Source organism: Balaenoptera physalus, assembly GCF_965194825.1.
Source record: "Balaenoptera physalus genome assembly, chromosome: 16".
NCBI classification, from domain to species: Eukaryota; Metazoa; Chordata; class Mammalia; order Artiodactyla; family Balaenopteridae; genus Balaenoptera; species Balaenoptera physalus.
The window spans coordinates 68,355,798-68,377,211 of record NC_138898.1 but is presented as its reverse complement, the minus strand read 5'-3'; the positions used below and the strand labels follow the sequence as shown (position 1 = coordinate 68,377,211).

General features: G+C 46.8%; 1 protein-coding gene across 1 annotated transcript in view; it reads right to left on the bottom strand.

Annotated features, from left to right (window-relative positions):
* XYLT1 (xylosyltransferase 1) overlaps positions 1-21,414 on the bottom strand; it is a 306,713-nt gene that overhangs the window by 44,601 nt on the left and 240,698 nt on the right. Inside the window, exon 6 of the mRNA XM_082432554.1 lies at positions 3,379-3,459. Coding sequence (XP_082288680.1) covers positions 3,379-3,459 — 81 coding nt within the window. The remainder of the gene's footprint in view (positions 1-3,378; positions 3,460-21,414) is intronic.

The following is a 21,414-nucleotide window of genomic DNA, read 5'->3' as shown; positions in this document are numbered from 1 at the left end:
TGTCGGTTATATATTAATTTAAAGAAAGATTCCTGCCAGTGAACTACTTGGCTATTTGATGCGATGTGTTTATTTTACTTTAACCCTCTCCAGAAATAAGAAGAAATAATTAGGCAGCCAGAAAATAAAAAAAGAATTAACAGAGAGTCTGGGCTTGATGATATCATTTGAACTGCTTGATTCAGTTATGTCTGAAGTCAGATACTAATGTTTTAGTTGCATCACCCAATAACTTCCTTTACCCTTTAAGCAAGTTTGAGCTGAGTTTCTGTCACTTCCACCAAAAAGGGTCCTTCCTAACATACCATCAGTGCAGAGCCAGAGCGGAGCCCCACCCAGGCTGCACCCGTGGGAGACACGAGGGAAGATGGGCGTGGCCAGGTTTGTTCACTCAGCAGGTGAGGCCTCAACTGACAAAGAGGAGAAAGTCGCCGTTGATGGCTCATTTTACTATTGAATTAATTCTAAATTAATCTCCTGAATTCATCTAAGTGAGAGAATCCCAGCTGAGGACTCATGCATGAGTGTTGGGACTTGTGAGCTGTTTTGTCCAGAGCCTTGGGTTTTAGGGTGTCAGAGGGAGATGCAAGCAACAACTCCTCAGCCTGCGTCTTTATCCTGCCCTTTATCCTGCTGTGCCATTTGGGTACCACCTGTCAACTGCTGATGCACATCAACTGGACAAGATGTACTCATACACCCAGAGGCAAAACTCTGGCCTATACACCATCTATTTATTTCTCCCACCTGCAATATTTCAGTCCAATGTTTATCATGGCAATGACCTCATCACTACCACCACCACCACCATCATCATCTTCATAGGGCATTTATGATATGCCAAATGCTTTATATACAACATCTCATTTAATCCTTGCAACAATCTCGTGTGTGTAAGTCCACTAATGTTTCCATTGTACAGATAAGGGAACCGGCTCAGAGAGGTTAAGTCACCAGCCCAGTGAAACACAGAAAGGATGTGGTGGATCAGAACTTCAACCCAGGAGGTATGACCTCAAAAACTCATGGGGCTTTCCTGGTGGCGCAGTGGTTAAGAATCCGCCTGCCAATGCAGGGGACACGGGTTCGAGCCCTGGTCTGGGAAGATCCCACATGCCGCGGAGCAACTAAGCCCGTGCGCCACAACTACTGAGCCTGTGCGTCTGGAGCCTGTGCTCCGCAACAGGAGAGGCCGCGACAGTGAGAGGCCCGCGCACCGCGATGAAGAGTGGCCCCTGTTCGCTGCAACTGAAGAAAGCCCTCGCACAGAAACGAAGACCCAATGCAGCCAAAAATAAATAAATAAATAAATTTATAAAAAAACAAACAAAAAAGAAAAAACAACTCATGATTTTAACCTCTGTGTTGTACCCAGTTCCTAGCACAGGGCCTGGAAATAGTAGATAGAGAATAAATACTGAGTAGGCTGAAACAACAATACTAGGGTGGATGTAATTCAGACACAAGTCTATCAGCTTACAGTGGATTCCTTTCTAATGATGTGACTTTGCACAAAACATGTATTATAAGTTACCTGGAAGTGAAGAAGCGTCTTCATTCTCTACCTAAGGGTGGGGATACCAATATCTGGTCTAGTTCTGATAACTTACCACCTCCGTGGAATCTTGCTCAGCTCCACCCTGCTTCCATGCGCTTTGGGGCCAGAGAATTGGGTTCAAACTCTAGCACTTACCAGCTGTGTGATTTTGGGAAAATCATTTGGGCTCCCAAAGCTCCCCTTTCTTCTCCTGACAAATGGAGATAATAATACGTATTTTTACACTGAGTGACTGTAAGAATAAAGTTGGATCCCGTGTGAAAAGGGCCCAGCAGAGCGATGTGCACTTAGTAGGAACACAGCCCACTATGTGTCTACAATTCTTCTTTATCCACCAGGCCTCTCCAGTGTAGTGGCCAGAACATGCTATATTAATCTGTGCTAATTTACAGAGCATCTTCAAGTCTGGGGGCTCCTTTTAAGTGTAAAGAATGCAGGCTGCCAGCAGGACAGGCCCAATCTAGAAATAGACAGCTGGATGCAATCACAGTTAAAATTAAGGCAAATGATACAACCCAAGGATTCTGGGGTTACTTCTTGAAAGCTCAGGAAATGGAGCTCGCTGCCTGCTCTGCCCCTCCCTTCTGTGGATATCTGGGTAACGTGGATCACAGAAACAGCTAAAATGACACCTCCATCGGCAGTGGCAGAGAACACCTACAGCAGAGATGGCAAACTGAAATGCCAACAGGGTGAGGTAGGGGAGAGGGCAGCAAGGACTGCAGCAACCTGTAGAACGTGGGCTTTGTCTAAGATCCAGATCATAACTTCCAGGAGGAAATTCAAGCACAGATTTAGTGGACCTTTGGCTCTTTTAAGATGAGCTGGAAATCTGGATTTCCCTGGGAAATATTGCTATCTTTAAATGGGGCTATTAACTTTCAAATGAAGCACCTGAATTAAACAAAACAAAACCAGCACGAAGGCCAAACAAAACACATTAACACACTAAAGGTAACCTGTGAGCTGCCAGATTAAGCTCTGAATGCAACGCTAGGAAAAGGCTCTAAGATGGCGGAGTGATCCTGGGCAGTGCTTTACGTCCAGATGGTGGAGCGGATCCTGTGGTCTCTCCTACAGAGCGTGCTCAAGACTGTGTCCCCTCCAGCTGATCTCTGGCCACGGAGATTTAGACTCAGCTCAAAGCGGGACTGTAGTGATGCTGTTGGCTTTGCTCAGTTTAAGTGAGAGGCACAATAGGTCCAGGTGGGGCTTCTGGTGCCTCAAATCCCTGCCAACATCTTAGGCAGCAAGAGTGAGGCAATGGTGAGGGCACAGCGCTGGGAGTCGGGATACTTGAGTTCAACTCCATGTTGGTATGAGACTCTTTCCTGCTAGAAGGTAAATTCCACGAGAGTGAGGATTTTGTCTTGTTCACCTCTAGAAGGGTGCCTGGCACATGCTTGGCACTAAGTGCATGTTTGTTGAATGACTGGCTGACCGAATGAATGATCTGGGGACATCATTTACTTAAACTATGGGCCTTAGTCTTCCTACCAATAAATTGGGTATTAAAATGACTACCCTAGTTTCCTTGAAGGACAGCCATAATGTGATAATGGACTCATGAAAGGGCTTGGGGGGAAAGGTGTAAAGGACTATGACACGATGAGACACATTCACTGTTCTCTCTGTTCCTGGCTGGCAGGAGACACCATTTCAGATCCTACAAAGAAAGGGCCAAGGCCCATGCATGCCATGCCTCTCTCCCATCCTCAGCGTTTCTCTGGCTGCATCAAACCAGCCTAGAAGGAAGCCCCCAAAGGATCACCCAGATTTTCATTTCCCTTTTGCACAAGGGTAGGGGGAGGATATATTACCTTGCATTGTCCCGGCCGTGTGACTTCAAGAAATTCATATCTCGGTATCGGGAGAGAAATGCCACCAGCTGGTCATTTGTCCTGTGGAAGCAAACCGAGAGGAAAGTCAGGGTCCTCCAGAAATCATGGAGACTTTGTGTCCTGGCTCCCTTCTTTGTCACAGAAACCAGGTCCCCTCCTTCTTTCACACCATGCAGGTAGGTAAGGCATCTTCTTTCATGTGTCGCCATCATTGAGCTTACCACAGTATGCTAAAACGGACTGTTTGTCTCTTACGTACTCCATATGCTATGAACTCCTTGAGAATAAGCATAGTACCTTATTTGTTTTGGAATCTCCAGTGCCCAACACTGGGCTTGGCAAACAGTAAGGCATCAGTGAATACTTCAGTGCCAGATACAGAGTAACCTCAGGGCCTTTGCACTTGCCGTGCCTGGGAAATTCTACCCCATATCTTTCCATGTCTGCTCTTGTCATCCAGGTCTCCTTTCAAATGTCTCCTCTTCAAAGAGGCTTTTTTTTTTTTTTTTTTTTTTTTTTGCCGCCCAACCTGAAGTAGCACCTGCCTCCCCCTACCCCCATCACATCACTGCATTTACAACATGAGCTCATCACCATCTGAAAGCTATATTTGCTTACATTAGGATGTAAGCTCTGTGAGGACAGAACCTAATGAAACTCACTCATCACTGGCACATAGTAGGAGGTACATTAATGTTTGTTGGATGAATGGATGACTCAAGGTGAGATGAGTTTGAACTGACTCCTTCAAATGCATTTTGAGGAATGAATGAGTCAATGAATGAATGAATCCATAACCCCCGGGCTGACTGAGAGCTTTAAGAAATATGAAGTGCGATGCAAACGGGTGACATTGTTCCCAGCATTGTTATCCCAGATTTATCGCCATCAATCTCAGCACTAGCAGTGAGTCACAGCTAATCAGCTTGTGCATACAGCTGTGACAGTATTTTAAAAGGCAGTCATACGGGGTCTCCATCTGCCAGAAACGCAGTTGCCTCTTACGCTAAATAAACCCAAACAGGTAAACGGTGCTGAAGTGACAGCTCCTTTATCATCTGGCTTCTCTGCTCAGGGATTTTTACTTAAAAGGAAAGGGTTAACCATTGTTTCAAATTGGGAGAAACGGTGAAGGCGCATCTCTGGGAAGAGAAAGGAGGCTAGACTTTGGGGGGGCAGGTGGGTGCCTAAGAAAGCGATGCCTGTGCTCTAGAAGCAGAAAGGGCCGGGGACAGATCCCAGCTCCACTCCTGACCCAGCTGTGTGTCCTACGGTAAGTCATTCAGCCTCTGAGTGGCGGCCTTCACCTGGCTGCCCTTCACACAGTAGGTATACATACTGATGGATAACCGGGTGGACTTAAAGGGCATACAGTAGGTGCACAATAAATGCAAGCTGCTCTGCTCTTGGCCTCCCACCACCTGGTCAGGGCCGCCCTCACCCCTCACCCCTCACCCCCTCCTTCAGTTCCCTGCATCACCTGCAGTCGCGCCACTCCAAGACCCTGCTCTCTGGTTGGACCACTATTGTTAACCAACTCATAATTTCAGCGGAGGGGGACAGAGAAGTTAAGAGATGCTGCAGTGGAAACGAGCACTGCCGACATCCCGTACTAGTTTACAGAAATCAACACCACTTCAAAACCTGCCGTTCTAGTGGCTGCAGATGCCAGAAAAACCCCGTGTGCCTACAGCAAGGTAAATCCGCCCAGGCACAAACGCAGAAAGCTTAGCCCTGCGGATGCGCACAGAGGCGAATCCCAGGGATGCAAGCAAAAGGCCAAGTCCACGTGTCCGTCTGCATGTGGAGCATCTCCGCAAACAGGTGAGGTAAAGCCCGCGCGTGCTTCCCTCCCGTACTTCCCTCCCAGTTACGGGTTGCTGTGGGCAGAGGGCCTCTTGAAGTTGCTGGAGAGGTGGAAACTAAACCAGCCCGCAAAGGAAATGAAAGCAATCTCTCTTACAAACCATAGAGGCCCGTTCCATCTCCGTGTCTTAGCAGTTCCTGTTTACCAAGCCCCTCTCTACTCTCTGCGACAGTTCATTATTGTCCTCCTGATGAATACCGGGACAAGTTAACCTCTGAATGGGTCCCTGGCAGCAGGAATAATAAAGAGGGGCCTCTCAGCAGCCTCAGTGGCAGGATTGAAGGGGCCGGGCCGGGGCTCCTGGGCCCCCTCTCACGAAGCCTCAGGCCTCCCAGGGTCAGCGGCTGAGGCTCCATTTAGCAGCCCCAGAAAGCGCTTTTCAGGGCCCTGAGCTGGGGCCATTGTCACATTTACCGCTTCACTGCGTCCCCATCTGACGGGGATGAATAGGCATTTAGCGAATTTACTTAGCGATGCTTCCACATGAAATCGTCTCAAAAGATGACATCTTAGGGGAGGGAGCGTGGATGGGGAGGGGCTGCGGATTCCAGGCCCAGAGCCTGTGGGTAAAACCGATTTTCAAAGCACAGTGCTGGGTCCTGGCTGGGCTGGACGCAGAGGGGACCCTGCCTCCCCCTCCCCAGGTGAAGAGCCTGCCCCACGAGCTAAAACCTGTCCCCCAGCCCTTCTGCAGGGGGAGACAGAATTCGGCTGAGGACCAGGTTTCCCTACGGGGCTTTCCAACGCCTGTTGGTAATTGCCTACATAATATTTAGTTCCCTCTGGATAATTAACAGCTTGCGATCTGTTGTCATTTTACCCAGTTCCCTGCTCTCTCCCCCTCACATGCATTTCTCACTCCTTTCTGGTGGAGTCATTTACCAAGTGAATTCCACACCTCATCGCTTGTGTCTGTCTCCTCCCCAATCTCCTTCCACCTTTTGTGGAAATTATCAGAAGACACATCTATGCCAGTTCCTCCGATTCATGGTGGGGCTTCTGGGACCCATCACTGTGGCCTTTGGAGCCACTGGGACATCTTTATGGGAATATGTAAGTAAATAAATATTACAATAAATAATTTGTTTTAATAAATACATTTATTTTAATGTAAATAAACTTATTGGAACCATGTGGGAACCTCAGTTAGAAGGAATAAATACATGAATAGTAAAATGAGCTCCCGAAGCACCACCATTTATGAAATGTCCACCAGGCCCTAGGCCCCAGGGCAGACTTTTGCTACAATTTATTGCATTTAATAATCAGAAAGAGTATCTAAAATGCGAGTTTCATTCCCATTTTACAGATGAGCAACTGAGACTCAGAGAAAACACCCATTTAGTGAACAGTGCAGAACTAGGATTGGAACCTGGTTCCAAATGCAAAGCTTGTGTTCTCTGCTACTAGATGGCTTCTACAAATGAATGAATGGATGAATGAATGAATGAATGAGTGAACGAATTCCATCCCAGGTACAAGAGAAAACACACATGTGTTCCACTGCCTCCTTATTCAGAGCCTGGCCTTGGGACCAGCAGCATTCGCCCACTGCTATTAGACGTGTCCTACCTCAGGCTCCACCCAAGACATACTGAGTTAAAATTTGCCTTTTAACAAGACTCCCAGGGGACGTGTGTGCCCTTTAAAGTTTAGGAAGTGCTGCTTCAAGCCAAGCATGAATATTGGTAGTTAATTCTCTTCCTCTTCATCTTCTCCCCACGGTCTCTTCCTGAGAGCCCAGACTTCAGACAGGTTACTTTCATCTCAATCAGCCTCAGGTGTTGGCAATATTAAATAAAATAATGCATGTAAGACCCGTGCGGTAGCACCCAGCCCACAGTAAGCCCTTGATAAAGGTTAACTGCTATTTAATAGTATTATTATTGCCATCGTGAGCATCAGAAGCTTAAGACATTTTGAACTGGGGACAGCAGTATAAAGACCCAACCTGATTTGAACTTGGAAAGCTTTCTGTGCTTCATGCCCACGAATTTTCTGCAGAGCATGGTTTGGGAGACGCCCCACAGAAGGGAACCTGTCTACAGTCTCCCAGCCGGCATCACAGTTCTGAACTGGCTCCCAGAGTACCACCACACTGCTGTGTGTGTCAGATATGCATGCAGCTCTGGGCATGAAGACACCCAGGAAGAAGGGGCATAGCTCTTAGGTCCTCGGGTGCCCAGAAGTCCAGTCACAGCCCAGCCTGTCTGCAGGCAGCGAGTGGCAGGGCACGGAGCGGATGGGGCCTGCTCAGTCTCACGTGGAAGGAGCCCAACACAGAGCCAACTGCCCTCCTCTGGGTCCCTCCTGCCCACCCCGATACCCCTTCCCTGATACAGGATGCTAATACGCTGCCAGAGGTGTTCATGGCTGATGGCGAGGCTGACGGTGCTAAGGCAAAGCTCGGCACAGAGTTTTGTGAATGTCAGGATTTCAAACCCCTGATGCTGCCAGGTATGCCCAGACCCCAGAGGGCACCGGATTTAGCCCTCCTGGATGCAGTGGGTGGGCCATTTGTGGAGCAGAAATGTGTGTGAGGGGCAGTGGATGGAGGCCTCTGGAATCGGGCAAGCTGAGCACTGAGGCACCTTCAATCTGAGCTCAGAATACACTACAGTATTTCCCCAACTTCCTCCACTAGTGTATCATCTGTACAGTTATTTGGGCTTCCCTGGTGGCGCAGTGGTTGAGAATCTGCCTGCTAATGCAGGGACATGGGTTCGAGCCCTGGTCTGGGAAGATCCCACATGCCGCGGAGCAACTGGGCCCATGAGCCAAAACTACTGAGCCTGCGCGTCTGGAGCCTGTGCTCCGCAGCAAGAGAGGCCGCGATAGTGAGAGGCCCGCGCACCGCGATGAAGAGTGGCCCCCACTTGCCGCAACTAGAGAAAGCCCTCGCACAGAAACGAAGACCCAACACAGCCAAAAATAAATAAATAAATAAATAAGTTATTTCCTATATATGTTCAATTTAGGTACCACCTTTGCATTACCCTATGCAACAATATTTGTGGTAGCTGATGTACCCTTCTATTTTTCAAATTTTAAATGGTGGCAAAATACACATAAAACTTGCCATCTTAACCATCTGAAGCGTACAGTTTAGTTGTATTAAGAACATTCATATTGTTGTGCAACCATCACCACCATCCATCTCCAGAACTCTCTGCATCTTGCAAAACTGAAACTCTGAATCCGTTAAACAACAACTCCCCACTTCCCCCTGCCCCCGGCAACCATCCTTCTACTTTCCATCTCTGTGAATATTCACAGTAGTCAAACTCTAGGGACCTCATATAAGTGGGATCACACAGTATTTATCTTTTAGTGACTGGCTTCTTTCACATGGCACAATGTCCTCAAGGTTCCTCCATGTGGTGGCATGGGTCAGAATTTCTATCCTTTATAAGGCTAAATAATATTCCATCCTGACGTACCATTTTTATGTTTTCTCCTATGACATGTGAAAAGCAATAATGACGCCTTGTCTGTATTCCTCCTAAAGCAGCTGGGCCACCAAAGACATGGAGAGTGGCCATCTGCCCCGGGGTGCCCAGGACTGAGGGGGTGCCCAGGACACAGAAGTTTTCATTTTAAAATCAGATGGTTCTGGGCACATGGATCTGCCACGGGATGTGTGACCCCAGGAGAAACGTCATCCTCTATCTTTCTACAATAAACCCAAGAGTACAGAAAACCACGATGGTGGGAAGGCCAACTGTAACCATCTCCTGTGCTTTTAAAATTATAACTATGAAACTCAGGCTACAGCAAGATCATGAAATAACAGCAGAGGCAACAACAGTATCTAACACTTGAGTACCTACTATGTGGGTCAGACACTGTTTTAAGCACTTTGCACCTATTGACCCACTTATTCCTCATGTCGACCCTATGAAGTAGATGCTGTAGTATTTATATCCATTTTTTATTACAGAAACGGGAACATGCATCTTCGTGGCTTTTTGATGTAACAATGTGTCCTGTTCTGTCTAATCAGCACATGCAGAAAGACTTCATCCTTTTAATGGCCGCACAGCCTCCTATGGAATGGGCACAGCCAATCCCCTAGTGATGGACATTTAGGTTGTTTCCTCACCTGCTTCCCTGCTTACAGGTATTGCTCCTATGAACATCCTTGCACATTTATCTTTCCACATGTGGGTATGATAGATTTTTGTAGGATTAAACTCCCAGATGTGGAACTGTTCATGCAAAGGATGCTTTTTTTTTCAGTTTATTTTATTCACTTTATTTTTATAAATTTATTTCTTTATGTATTTATTTATGGCTGTGTTGGGTCTTCCTTGCTGCACGTGGGCTTTCTCTAGTTGTGGTGAGCGGGGACTACTCTTCGTTGCAGTGCGTGGGCTTCTCATTGCAGTGGCTTCTCTTGTTTGGGAGCACGGGCTCTAGGCACGCGGGCTTCAGTAGTTGTGGCACATGGGCTCAGTAGTTTTGGCTTGCGGACTCTAGAGCACAGGCTCAGTAGTTGTGGCACACAGGCTTAGTTGCTTCGCAGCATGTGGGATCTTCCTAGACCAGGGCTCGAACCCGTGTCCCCTGCATTGGCAGGCAGACTCTCAACCACTGCGCCACCAGGGAAGCCCCAAAGGATGCTTTTGAGTCTCTCTTTGCTTTCAGAAAGACTCATGACGTGGACCGAGGCTGCCCCAAGGGTCGAGGGCATGGCTGGGGCTCACATCATTACACAGGAACTGACCAGCTGGCTACCAGTGGTGCGGGCAGGGAGAAGGAAATTGTAAAGGGGATGGAGGAGGGGAGGCTGGTGGGCTTCTCCAGCAGGCTGGCCAGGCCTGAGCAGGGGCCTTCTGGTTTCCCCACGGTACCAACAGCCAGTGGGACCCAAATGAACCTTCTGTCAAGCAGCAAGCGGTGTGGGGCGCACGGCAGAGAAATGTCCTCCTCAGTACTCGGGGCAGCTGCTCCAGCTGGTGCCCATCTGTCCGCTAACAGCCCCGGGATTTTCAATCGGGCACCTTGGACGATACTTTTCAGGAGCCTGGCTAGAGTCATGAGGCGAGGAGGCATTGGGTCTAATTCCATTCTGTTCCTCCAGGACCCGGTACACAGTAGGTGCTCAACAGTTATTCAGCACAGCGCCCGCCCCATGGGACGGGCTCAGCCCCCGAGGGTGGAGAGCACAGGGATTCACTTCGGCATCTGTGCCTTTGCCCAGCCCATTCCCTCTGCCAGGAATACTGCCCCCTGTGTCTCTGACCTGGGAGAGATGTGGGGCAGAAAACAATAATAATGAGGGTAGAAAACATGCCTTTTGTTGCCTGCAAAGTGCTAAATGCTCCTCCTCCTCTTTTAATTTCACAGTAACCCCATCAAGCAGGTACTAGTTTATATGTGAATAAAGTGGGACACACAGATTTAACAGATTGGCCAAAGTCTTAGAAGAGGTGGAGCTGAGATTTGGACCTCAGCACCCGAGGTCAAGAGTGCAGGCTCTTTTCAATCCTGCTTTCCTCGTGGTGAACAGGCTACAGGAATGTGCTTCATTTCTTTAGAAAGAGGCAGGAAACAAGCAGAGGAAACCGCAGCCACCTTTTGAAGCCTCCTACTTCCTTCCAAGGGGATCGTTGTGGAGCATATGTTGCACATCAGGAGTTGATATAGATAAAGCCGCCTGTCCGGGGTGTGGGCCCTTCTGTGGCGCCGTCTACAATCTGACCCCAGCCACCTGATTCCTCTCACTGCACTCCATCTCACAAGTGGATTCAGACCCATTTTTCCATAAGGCTTATTTCTTTTTGGGTTGGGGAGAGACACTGCCATTACCGTCCTCGACTTTCCAGATGGTTCATGCTTGAGCCTTACCGAAGTCTTCTTATCGGCTAGGAAATCTCTCAGGAAGGCCAGAACTCCAGAACAACCAGAGGAAAGGCCAAGTTCAGGGTTCCCTGAAGAAGAGGCAAGAGCAAAGGCAACTGGAGATAAGAGAAGGCAACCCCTGATTCAAATGTAGTGGAAGCTCACAGCGAGACCCGAGTGCTAGGATACAGGGAAAGCTAGATGCTGTAATTCTTCCTGGACCCTGGGGGCATAATTACAGCCACAGTTGGGTACCTGAGGAAAAGTGAACTGGATAAAATGCAGCCCCAGCTTCTAGACTCCACTCTAATCCATCCTCGGGGAAGCAGTTGTAAGATCTTCTAAAACATAAGTCTGATCGTGCCCCTTCTTCTACTTAATATCCTTGGTGGCTCTCCATCCCTTGCAGGACAGTGTCTTAACTCCTTAGCAAGGCTAGAAAGTAGGTTGTGAGCTGGTTCTGCCCGTTCAGTCGTTGAGATTACTTCAAGTTCTCTAAACGTTCCGTGCTCTTTCAAGACTTTAAGACTTTGCAAGTTCCGTCTGCTCTCCTGGGAAACATGATTTCACAGTTTGATAGGTCAGATGCCAGACCCCTGGAACCTCAGTGGGTAAGGCAGTCATGGTACCTGTCCTGTAGCAGTGGGGACAGTGGGGAAGGCAGACAAACAGGGAAATTTTTGGGATAGGGGGTGAAACACCAGGTGAACTAAAGCACAAAGCATTCTGGAGGTACCAGGGGACAGCTCTTCCCCTCCACACAGGCAGACAGCAAACTAGATAACCACCTGGATAATAAAACCCAATTGCTTTTAATTGGATGTATCTTTTTGTTACTGGTGAAAATGACGCAGAATTAAAACATGCTCACTGCATTTGTAGGAACTGGCAAACCATTTCTCAAAGCCTCAACACTTTCACAGAACATTTGTAAAACACACATTTTTCATTTTAAGCATACATCAGCCATTCTAAGAGGCAGTTTATCTGACTTTCCATCGGTGGGAACTCTAAACACATCAGCCTTTCCTCCAGACAGCTGTAATGGAAAGGTAACTGACAAGAATCAGCACCCAGCGGCCAAGCCTGATACAAGAACACTGCTGGAATCATGAATGAAGAACTGAATTGTCATTCAGCTGCGCGCGCGCGCGCGTGTGTGTGTGAAGTCTGTTTGATTGTATTTTAATTCTCTGAAATCTGGTTGTCCTCATATGCCACGAGACATCTCAAATGAGCAGAACATTTGGTTAACTAAATTCTGCATCCCTTTACAACGACTGATTACAGCCAGTTATTTGATTTGGTTTTGAGGGGGACAAGACAAGGCCTCCTTTGGAGGACATCAAAAAGACTGAATCTTAAAAGTAAATGCGATTTATGTGGGAAAGCCAAAACTTCGCTGCAATGAAAGCTGTTTTTAGAAAGGTGTTTGTAGAAGTTTCTCTCTGATCTTTGCCACTTTCTTGCTGTTTGATTTTAAGCAAGCTCGCTGAGTCTTAGTTTTCTAATCTGCAAAATAGGAATGACAATGGTCTCTGAGCTGCCTGTGTGTTGGGGGTATGGCACACACAGTACCTGGCCCATAGCAGGTGTTCAGTAAAAGGGAGCCTTCAGAAGGAAGTCCCTAGATCCTTTGCTTAGAAATGCTGGAGGGAAGGCATTCCCACTCCTTACCAATCTTCTATCAAGCTGTGACATTTTAACTCTTATATGCCTGTGTTCCCATTTATAAGTTATATATGTTCAGTTCCCTTGACTGTAAGCTACCTGAGGACATGAACCTTGTCTGATTCATCTCTCTTTCCCCAGTGTCCAGCACAGGCCTGAAACAGGGCAGGTTCTAGCAGCCACATGCCTCTTCCTCTTTGGGTCTTCATGCCTGTTTTAGAGTGGCCCACAGAAACTGCTCTGCACACGTGTGCTGCATTCCAGAATGAGGGCCTTTCCGTACTGTCCCTTATGCTGGCGACACCTTTCCTACACATTTGCCTGGTCAATTCCTGCCTGTTTTTGCAAGAACCAGCTCAGTGTCAGTTCAACTGGCAAGGGATAGAGTATAAATGAGTGTTAAACTAAACTGATCTGTATTGATAAGTTCAACTTTCCTTCTGTGTGTATGGCTAAAAACAGATATTTTACACCATTTCACATTCCCCGGGTTCAAATGATGGCAATGACTTATGATCCATTCCAATTCACCAGACAAGTGTTCCCAATGCACCAACACTAACACATCAGTATTGAAGTGGTTAAAATAATACAGAGAGATGTAGGTTCAAGTTATGGTTCCACCACTTATGAGCTGTGTGGCCTTGGGCAGGTCATTTCATCTATTTGAAGCTCAATTTCCTCTTCTTTAAAACTGAGGATGGGGGCTTCCCTGGTGGCACAGTGGTTGAGAATCTGTCTGCCAATGCAGGGGACACGGGTTCGAGCCCTGGTCTGGGAGGATCCCATATGCCGCGGAGCAACTGGGCCCGTGAGCCACAACCACTGAGCCTGCGTGTCTGGAGCCTGTTCTCCGCAACAAGAGAGGCCGTGACAGTGAAAGGCCCACGCACCGCGATGAAGAGTGGCCCCCGCTTGCCGCAACTAGAGAAAGCCCTTGCACAGAAACGAAGATCCAACACAGCCAAAAATAAATAAATTTATAAAAAAAAAAAACTGAGAATGATAATAATACTTACACTTTATGGGGTGGCTATGAAGATTAAATGAAATAAGAGGGCATTAACTGTTGCTTGCAACTGAACAATCCTGGCTGATACAGAAACTGGTATCAGAAGTGGGATAATGACCGGTGGGCAGGGGAGAGAAACAGGGATCACTCTAGGTTGAGTAGCTTAGCCCACAGAAGGCTGAAATGCTAGCTACCATTATCGTTGTTATTATTACTACTTCTCTAGGACTAAAGTCCGCGTTCTGCTGGGGGTGGAATACAACAAGGATCTCCATCTCCCAGAACTTCAGGGTTAGGTCAGTTTAGATTTCAGCCCTGGGGTGAGACTTAGCTCAGAGGACAGCTGACCGTCCCTGAGCACCTTGGCAGCCTGCCAGGTTCACTAGTCTGTTCGTATTGGAACAAGGTCAAGATGCAACACGGAAGAGAAGCCGTACACTCCTCCACGGGAAAAAGAATGCTGTAGCCACCCTTGCAAACCTCAAGCAGACACAGATTCTTGGCTCAAGAGAGATTCTGGAGGATCAGGACATGCTGCACCCAGTGTAGTCTTTACACACAGACTTCCAAGGCTGCTTGTGTTATTTCAGAGGGTCGATGAGTAAGTAAGAAAGAAATCAGGCTGTCTAAACAGAGGACACAGGCTCCGAGGTAGGAATTTGGCAATTCCTGGAGACAGAAAACTTCGGAAATGTTTTAAAAGAGAAGTCATCATACAGATCAGTGGTTCTCGAGCTGAGTCTGGGGCAGCCCTAGGTACTGCTGGGCCGGTGGGGCCTCACCTGAGGTTCTTCAGAGAGGAGCCACTGCCAGCTATGTTGGGGTTTTGAGTGAAGTTCAATTGAGAAAAGAAGATTTAGTAGCTTAAAAAGAAATGTTCAAAAATCATTAAAGAAGGTAGCCAATTCAGATTCCATTTTTTTTTTCTTTTGCAGGGAGGAAGAGGGCGGGGTATAGCCTCTGACTAAACCTCAGTAGCAGGGCTGGCTGAGCTCTGCCCTCACTAACTGCCCGACCTCGGGTAGCTATAGTGTCTCGGAGCAGCCCTCTTGCCTTCTGAACAATGGGAGTCACAATAGGACAGGTTTCCTAGAGTTGTTCTGAGGATAAAAGGGCTGACACATTTAGGCTAAGCACTCAGCCTGGGTGCATGGTACACAGTAAACACTTAAAAGTATTAAGTGTGTTACTACTGGGGATGTGATTAAGTTTCCTTTTGTCTTCCCTCCCTTCCTCCTTCCCTCCCTCCCTTCCTTCCTTCCTTCTTTTCTCCCCTCCTTCCTCCTTTTCCTTCAACACTTGCTGAGCATTTCCTCTATGCCAAAAACTGTGTTAAGTTCTGACTTTAGCCATGGATTCAGCTTTTTCAACTGGTATCACTGAGTTGTATGGACCCATTTCAATGGGGGTAACTTAAGCTCCGGTTTTATTTGACTCTCCATGAACTCATGCATCCTGCTCATTGGGTAAAGCCTATCCATTTACAGGCACTCCTGACGTGTTTACTAAGGGTAATGCCTTAGTCCCACTCCCCTTTTGTTCTTATAGTGACAGTGTTTCTTAAGAAAAACAAGTTTAACAAATGTCATCTGGGACTATTCCAAAGACCTGTTCACACATGGCTATGCTGGAAAGGTGCTGGTACAAATTCACTGAGCATTGATGAATTATTTGCAGTGCGAGGTCCTCGAATATTTAAATGGTTTGGATTATTAAAGAGGACTGTATTGTAAAACAGGATGTATGTATGCTGCATGAGGGGGAGAGTCATGTCTATTTTGTGCACGTCACTCTATCCCTGCTCATCCATTCAGCAGATATTTATGTTAGACCTACTGTGTGTCAGGTACTGTTCTAGAGGCTGGAGACACAGCGATGATCGACTGAGACCATGTCTCTGCGAGAACTTATCCCTGCTCCCGGGGCATCCGCTGTATGTCCTGGATTAGCTTCCCTCCTGTGTATCGGGAATGGTACTAGTTACGTTCCATACTTGCAAGAATCAAGACCATAGTCACTCTGATGACCTGCTGTGTTCTGAGGTTCAGATGAGGAACCCCAGCTGAGAAAGGTTTGGCCGGCACAATGTCTGGCACATAATAGTCGCTTAATATGCACAGGGACAAAGGTTGAATGAAATCCCTGAGGCTGTGCAAGGTCCCTGAAATGGAATTGCCAAATGTACATAGAATCCCTTTTACACCCAGGCAGACACCTGGGCAGGTCCAACTGAGATGCGTCCAACTGAGTGACAGCCAGATGTGCCACTGTCTTGCAGGGACATCGTTCTGCGTTGGGTGACCGGGTTTGAAGCTTGCCTATTTGCTTCCTTGCTGTGTGATCTTGTGATTACTTTACCCCTCTGAGCCTCAGTTTCCTTGTCTGAGTTGGGCAAAGACTTCATGAGATCACGTAGGTGAAGGGCTCAGCCCAGTGCCTAGCACACAGTAAGTGCTTGATTATCCCAGAGCTCTTGTTGCCTGTTCCCTCTGAGGGAGCGGAAGGATGGCTGGCTAGCTGGCTTCCCCAGACACACCAGTTACAATCATCAGGGCTTTCCCCACGGGGAGCTGTGGCCCTTGGGGCATGGACAGCGCCCAGAGCTCAAGAACAAAGCCAAGACCAAACTCTCTGTGGTTGGTTCCCTGGCTGGCTCCCAAACAGCTGAGGTTGGCAGAAAAAGGAAATCCAGATACAGAAGCTGAAATCCCTCTTTTCCTACTGTATCTTTTTACTGTTTCTTCCTTTTCTTACATAGCTGAACCACATATGTTAAAAAGCCAATAATACTCAGAAGAATTGAAAACGGGTGTTCAAAAAAACCCTTGTATATGAATATCCATAGCAACACTAGTCACAGTAGGCAAAAAGAGGAAACGACCCAAACATCCACTGACAGATGAATAGATAAAGCAAATGTGGTCTATCCGTACAATGGAATATTACTGAGCCATAAAATGTAACGAGATACTGACACACGCTTCAACATGGATGGACCTTGTAAACATGATGCTCAGTGAAAGAAGCCAAACAAAAAAGACCATATATTGTACGATTCCACTTATGTGAAATGTCCAGAATAGGTAAATCTATAGCGACAGAAAGCAGATCGGTGATTGCCAGGGGCTGGGAAGCGGGGGAAATGGAGAGTGACTACTTCGTGGGCACAGGGTTTCCTTTCGGGATGATTAAAGTGTTTGGAACTAGATAGTGATGGTGGATGCACAGCATTGTGAATGTGCTAAATGCCACTAATGGTAAATTTTATGATATACGTATTTCACCACAATAAAAAAATACCAGTGGAAGCCCCAAACTTCAAACTGAAAAAAAGTCATTATAACATAGCTACAATAAAAATCATGCTTGGTATGTCGTATTTTGTACGCACTATTCCCTTGATCCTCGAACCGCTCCAGAAGGTAGGCAGCAGTAGCTGTATTTTACAATGGAGCGAACTGAGCTTCTCAAAGCTTGGATAACTCACCTAAAAATGGTGATGATGATGATGATGGTGACGATGGTGATGATGGTGATGATGGTGATAACGACTACTGAAGATATAAATCATGTGTTCCAGGCACCTGCCATATATTGACTCTTATTTTGCCTTCTCAACAACCACATGTGATGGGTGCTGTTATCATCACCCATTTTGCAATGAAGAAGTACAGAGAGGTTAAATTACTCGTGGCAGGTTAGACAGTCCACATATAACAGGAACAGGGATTTGTACCTGGCCACCTGACGTCAGAGTCCAAGGGCTTCACCAAGGAGGCCTGGAGGATACATGGTGTGGTCATGGAAACTGGAGGGAAAGTGCTGCTATGTCAGCCTCCCAGCCCCCTCTTGTGGAGATAGGGACAGCTGAGATACCTGCCTTATGACATCAGGGGATTACATGTGACACCGGACCCTCTCCCCGCTGCAAGGGAGCCAGCATGTGGCCGGACAGGTGTGACGTGTCACCATCCCTTGGCCTGCTGGGCCCCCAGATGGGGCTCCTCTCTATCTGTGCCGGCACCTCCAGTTAAGGGGAGAAGTGGCTGAGCCAACTTCAGGATTTACGAGAACCCACCATGGCTCATTGCTCTTCCGAAATTGACTCTCTGGCTCTTTGGAATGTTTTCCGTTTTAATGGCGGAGAGATCTGAAAATGCCTCTGGTGGAAAGAAATAAGTAAAGACAAAAACCTTTCCACTGGTCCTCAATCTAGGAAAAAACTCTGAGATGCTTTTAATAATCATGGAAGTAAAAAACATGCAATAAAGGATCAGCGAGTCTTCCACCACTTGGGAATAAATGGCAACTGGCACTGCAGCCACAGCGGTGTTACATGCGATGGCCATGGATCCATTTGCTCCCTGATTTCTTACTTCAGTAAGGACTTACTGAGCTCCTACTATGTGCCACGCACTGCCCCCAGCACTGGAGACGCAACCTAAGTGAAACAGATGTTGTTTCTGCACTTGAAAAACTGTCAACCTAGTGGATTTACCCTATTGTCACCCTATTGTCATCATTTATTGATTGAGCACTTTCTCTGTGCCAGGCAAGGCACTTCACATTTCACAGCTTCATCTCCACAGCGAAGGCTGAGGTAGGTGACTGATGGTTCCCATTTGACAGATGAGAAAACCAGGGTATGGAAAGGATGAGCAACTTGTCCAAGGTTTCATGAGCAGTAAATGGGATAGGCTGGCTTCAGACTCTGCTGACTCTGCAAGTGTACACTCTCATCCCTTTGCTACACTTCCCATGGCCTCAGTCCTGGAAAATTTCTGCCAAACGGAGATGAGAAAGAAGGTTTCTGGGTCCAGCTCCAGGTTACAGTGTCCTTCCAGGAAACCCAGGGGCCTGGGGACTAAGAAACCCGTGTGGGGCAGAAAGGCCCAGCAAAGAGAGAAAAATAACTGTACCGAAACAACAGGGGGGACCGGCCTGATGGAAAGTAATTACCTGAGCTATAATGTATATATCCACTAGCAGAAAATGTTAGCTACTGTATTTCCCCTCTTCCAGCAGCCTGATATAGCTCTCTACTTTTTTTTTTCCTTCCTTTTTTTCCCACTGCCAAGCAATTGATTAAGAACTAAAGCAATCTCATCATGGTGCTTTCCAATAAAAAACTTTTCCCAGGTAACCTGATGCTTTTAGGATAAACTGGGGCTTCTTAACATGGCTCTCAGGGTCCCACAGCATCTGGGTCAGCCTACCTCTTCAGCCTCATTCTATTGGCTTATCCCCTTACCATACCCTGTCCACCTAGCACTCTTGATTTGCTGCATGGGCCATGTTCCCTCATGCCTCAGGGCCTTTGCACATGCAGCCCTCTCTGCCTGGAATACTCGTCCCCTATTTTTTTTTTTCACCCAATTAGTTCTTTCTCTACTTCTAACTCTCAGTTTAAGGACACTTGTCCAGGGAAGCTTTCTCTGATTCCCTAGAAGAGAAAAGGTTATATACATGTTGGTTTCCTATATTATATGCATGTGAACTTCTGTCCTAACAATGTCATAAGGATATAATTATTTAATGCTAATCTATGAAGGCAGGAATGTTAACTACCCTATTGGTGGCTGTAACTGCAGATCCTAGCAAATGTCTGGCACATTGTATGTTTCCGCTAAGCATGTGCTGACTAAGTCAGTCAACAGATTGGCTATATGAATGGATCAATCAATCAACAGTGAGGAACTTATATGTATGTATATAACTGAATCACTTTACTGTACACCTGAAACTAACACAACACTGTAAATCAACTACACTTCAATAAAAATAAATAGTGAGGAACTAAAGCTGATATTTCATTAGAGTGTATTTTGTGGTCATCACCTTGGTTAAAAATTCATCTCTCTCTTCCCAAATCAACACTGCAACCTATGGCAGACTCATGGGACAAATTACAGACAGGGAGCCCAGACACATCCAGGCAGAAAGACGGTGGGGAACCAGACACACAAAACCAACCAGATTTACAGAAAGCACAACAGGAACACGTGTCCAGTCACTCTGGGAAATCTTTGAGAATTAGCTGGCTTCAGGGCACTAGTCAGCAACTTGCCTGATCAGCCAAGGAAAGATAAACGAGTCTTGTGCTTTGAGGGGAAGCAGGAAGCTGGGGTACGTCGTGAAATCGATGAGTCTCAGGATTCAATGTCATTAACCTTTTTGATTCAGATTGAGGTAGGTAGCGCAGGGTGATTTAAGTGCTAAGGGGCACCAGCTATTTCTGACAGGCTTATGCAGAGAAGGCTGAGTGGTAAGAACATCCAATTTGCTCTGGTTGACACATACTATGAAGGGCTGGATAGGCCTACAGTCATGTAGGCCCCTCTGTGAACAAACTGCCATGTCTCTGCCTGGCCCTGGGCAGGCAACACTGATGGGTGAGATGGATTTCATGTGCTTCTTTCTAGCTCAAGTTCAGTATTGGTAAGCCATGCAGGTTGGGGAAAAATAAAGTAAAAGGAGACTGTTGTTTTATGTCAAGTTCAGCTCCCCACGGCTGGGTGGGAGTCCAGGCCAGGCTCCAGAGGATGTTGACCAGAAGACCGTGGGAATCTCTACCACCCTTTCTCTATCCAGGGTCCTGAAAGTTGAAGCAAGGAGCCCATCAACGATGGCACCTGGGTGACAGACTCATCTGAGATAATGCAGGAAAGGCCATGCCTGGGAAGATGGGTGGGTGGATACGGAACTAAATCTGCAAAGGATGACACAGGTGTGTCTGGGCAAGGCCATTATCTGAATGTGGGAGATCTGGCAGAATGGTCTAGTGCAGGGGTCTGTGAACTATGGCCCAACACATGTTTTCATATATAAAGTTTTACTGGAACACTGCCATGCCCATTTGTTTACATCCTGTCTATGGCTACCTTATTGCTATAGTGGTAGATTTGTGTCATTGTGACAGAGACCATACAGCTTGCAAAACCTAACCTAAAAATAATAAATATTTTATTTACTATCTGGCCCTTAATAAAAACATTTGCTGACCCCTGCCATTATGCTGTTCCTCTTTTTTTGGTCATTCATACATTTTTCTCACAACTTTTTGGCATATCCACCTTATCAAAGCGCCTTCCTGGCCCACCCTCCCTTCTCTTTCCAATGCTGTAATTTTCCTCAGACATATTTCCACCCTACGCATTACCCATTCTCTTATCTATTGTCTCTTTCTCTCATCAGCACCGGGTGGGGTGGTGGGCACACCATGAACATGTTTTATTTATTGTTGTATCCCAGCACCCAGAAAAGTGCCTGGCATACATAGTAGACACTCAATAAATACTTGTTGAATATTTGAAGAACCACTCACTCTTTGTATTTTGCTTTATTAATATTTTCTTATTTAGATCAACTATTTTTTTTAAAAGAAAACTTCAACTTCAGAAAGCTGGGGCATGCTAGTTTTTCCTTACATGTGTTAATATAGATAAATACTGCCATTTTCAAAAACTCACCTGCGTACTCCTTTAAATCATCTGGCTCACTGCGGCTCATACTTGGGAAGCCCCGGCTTGTGGTTAAGGACAGGTGGGTTGAAGCCTGAGCTCCATCTCTCAGTAGAGGAGTGACCTTGGGTGAGTCCTCACATCCCTTGTCTCTCAAATGG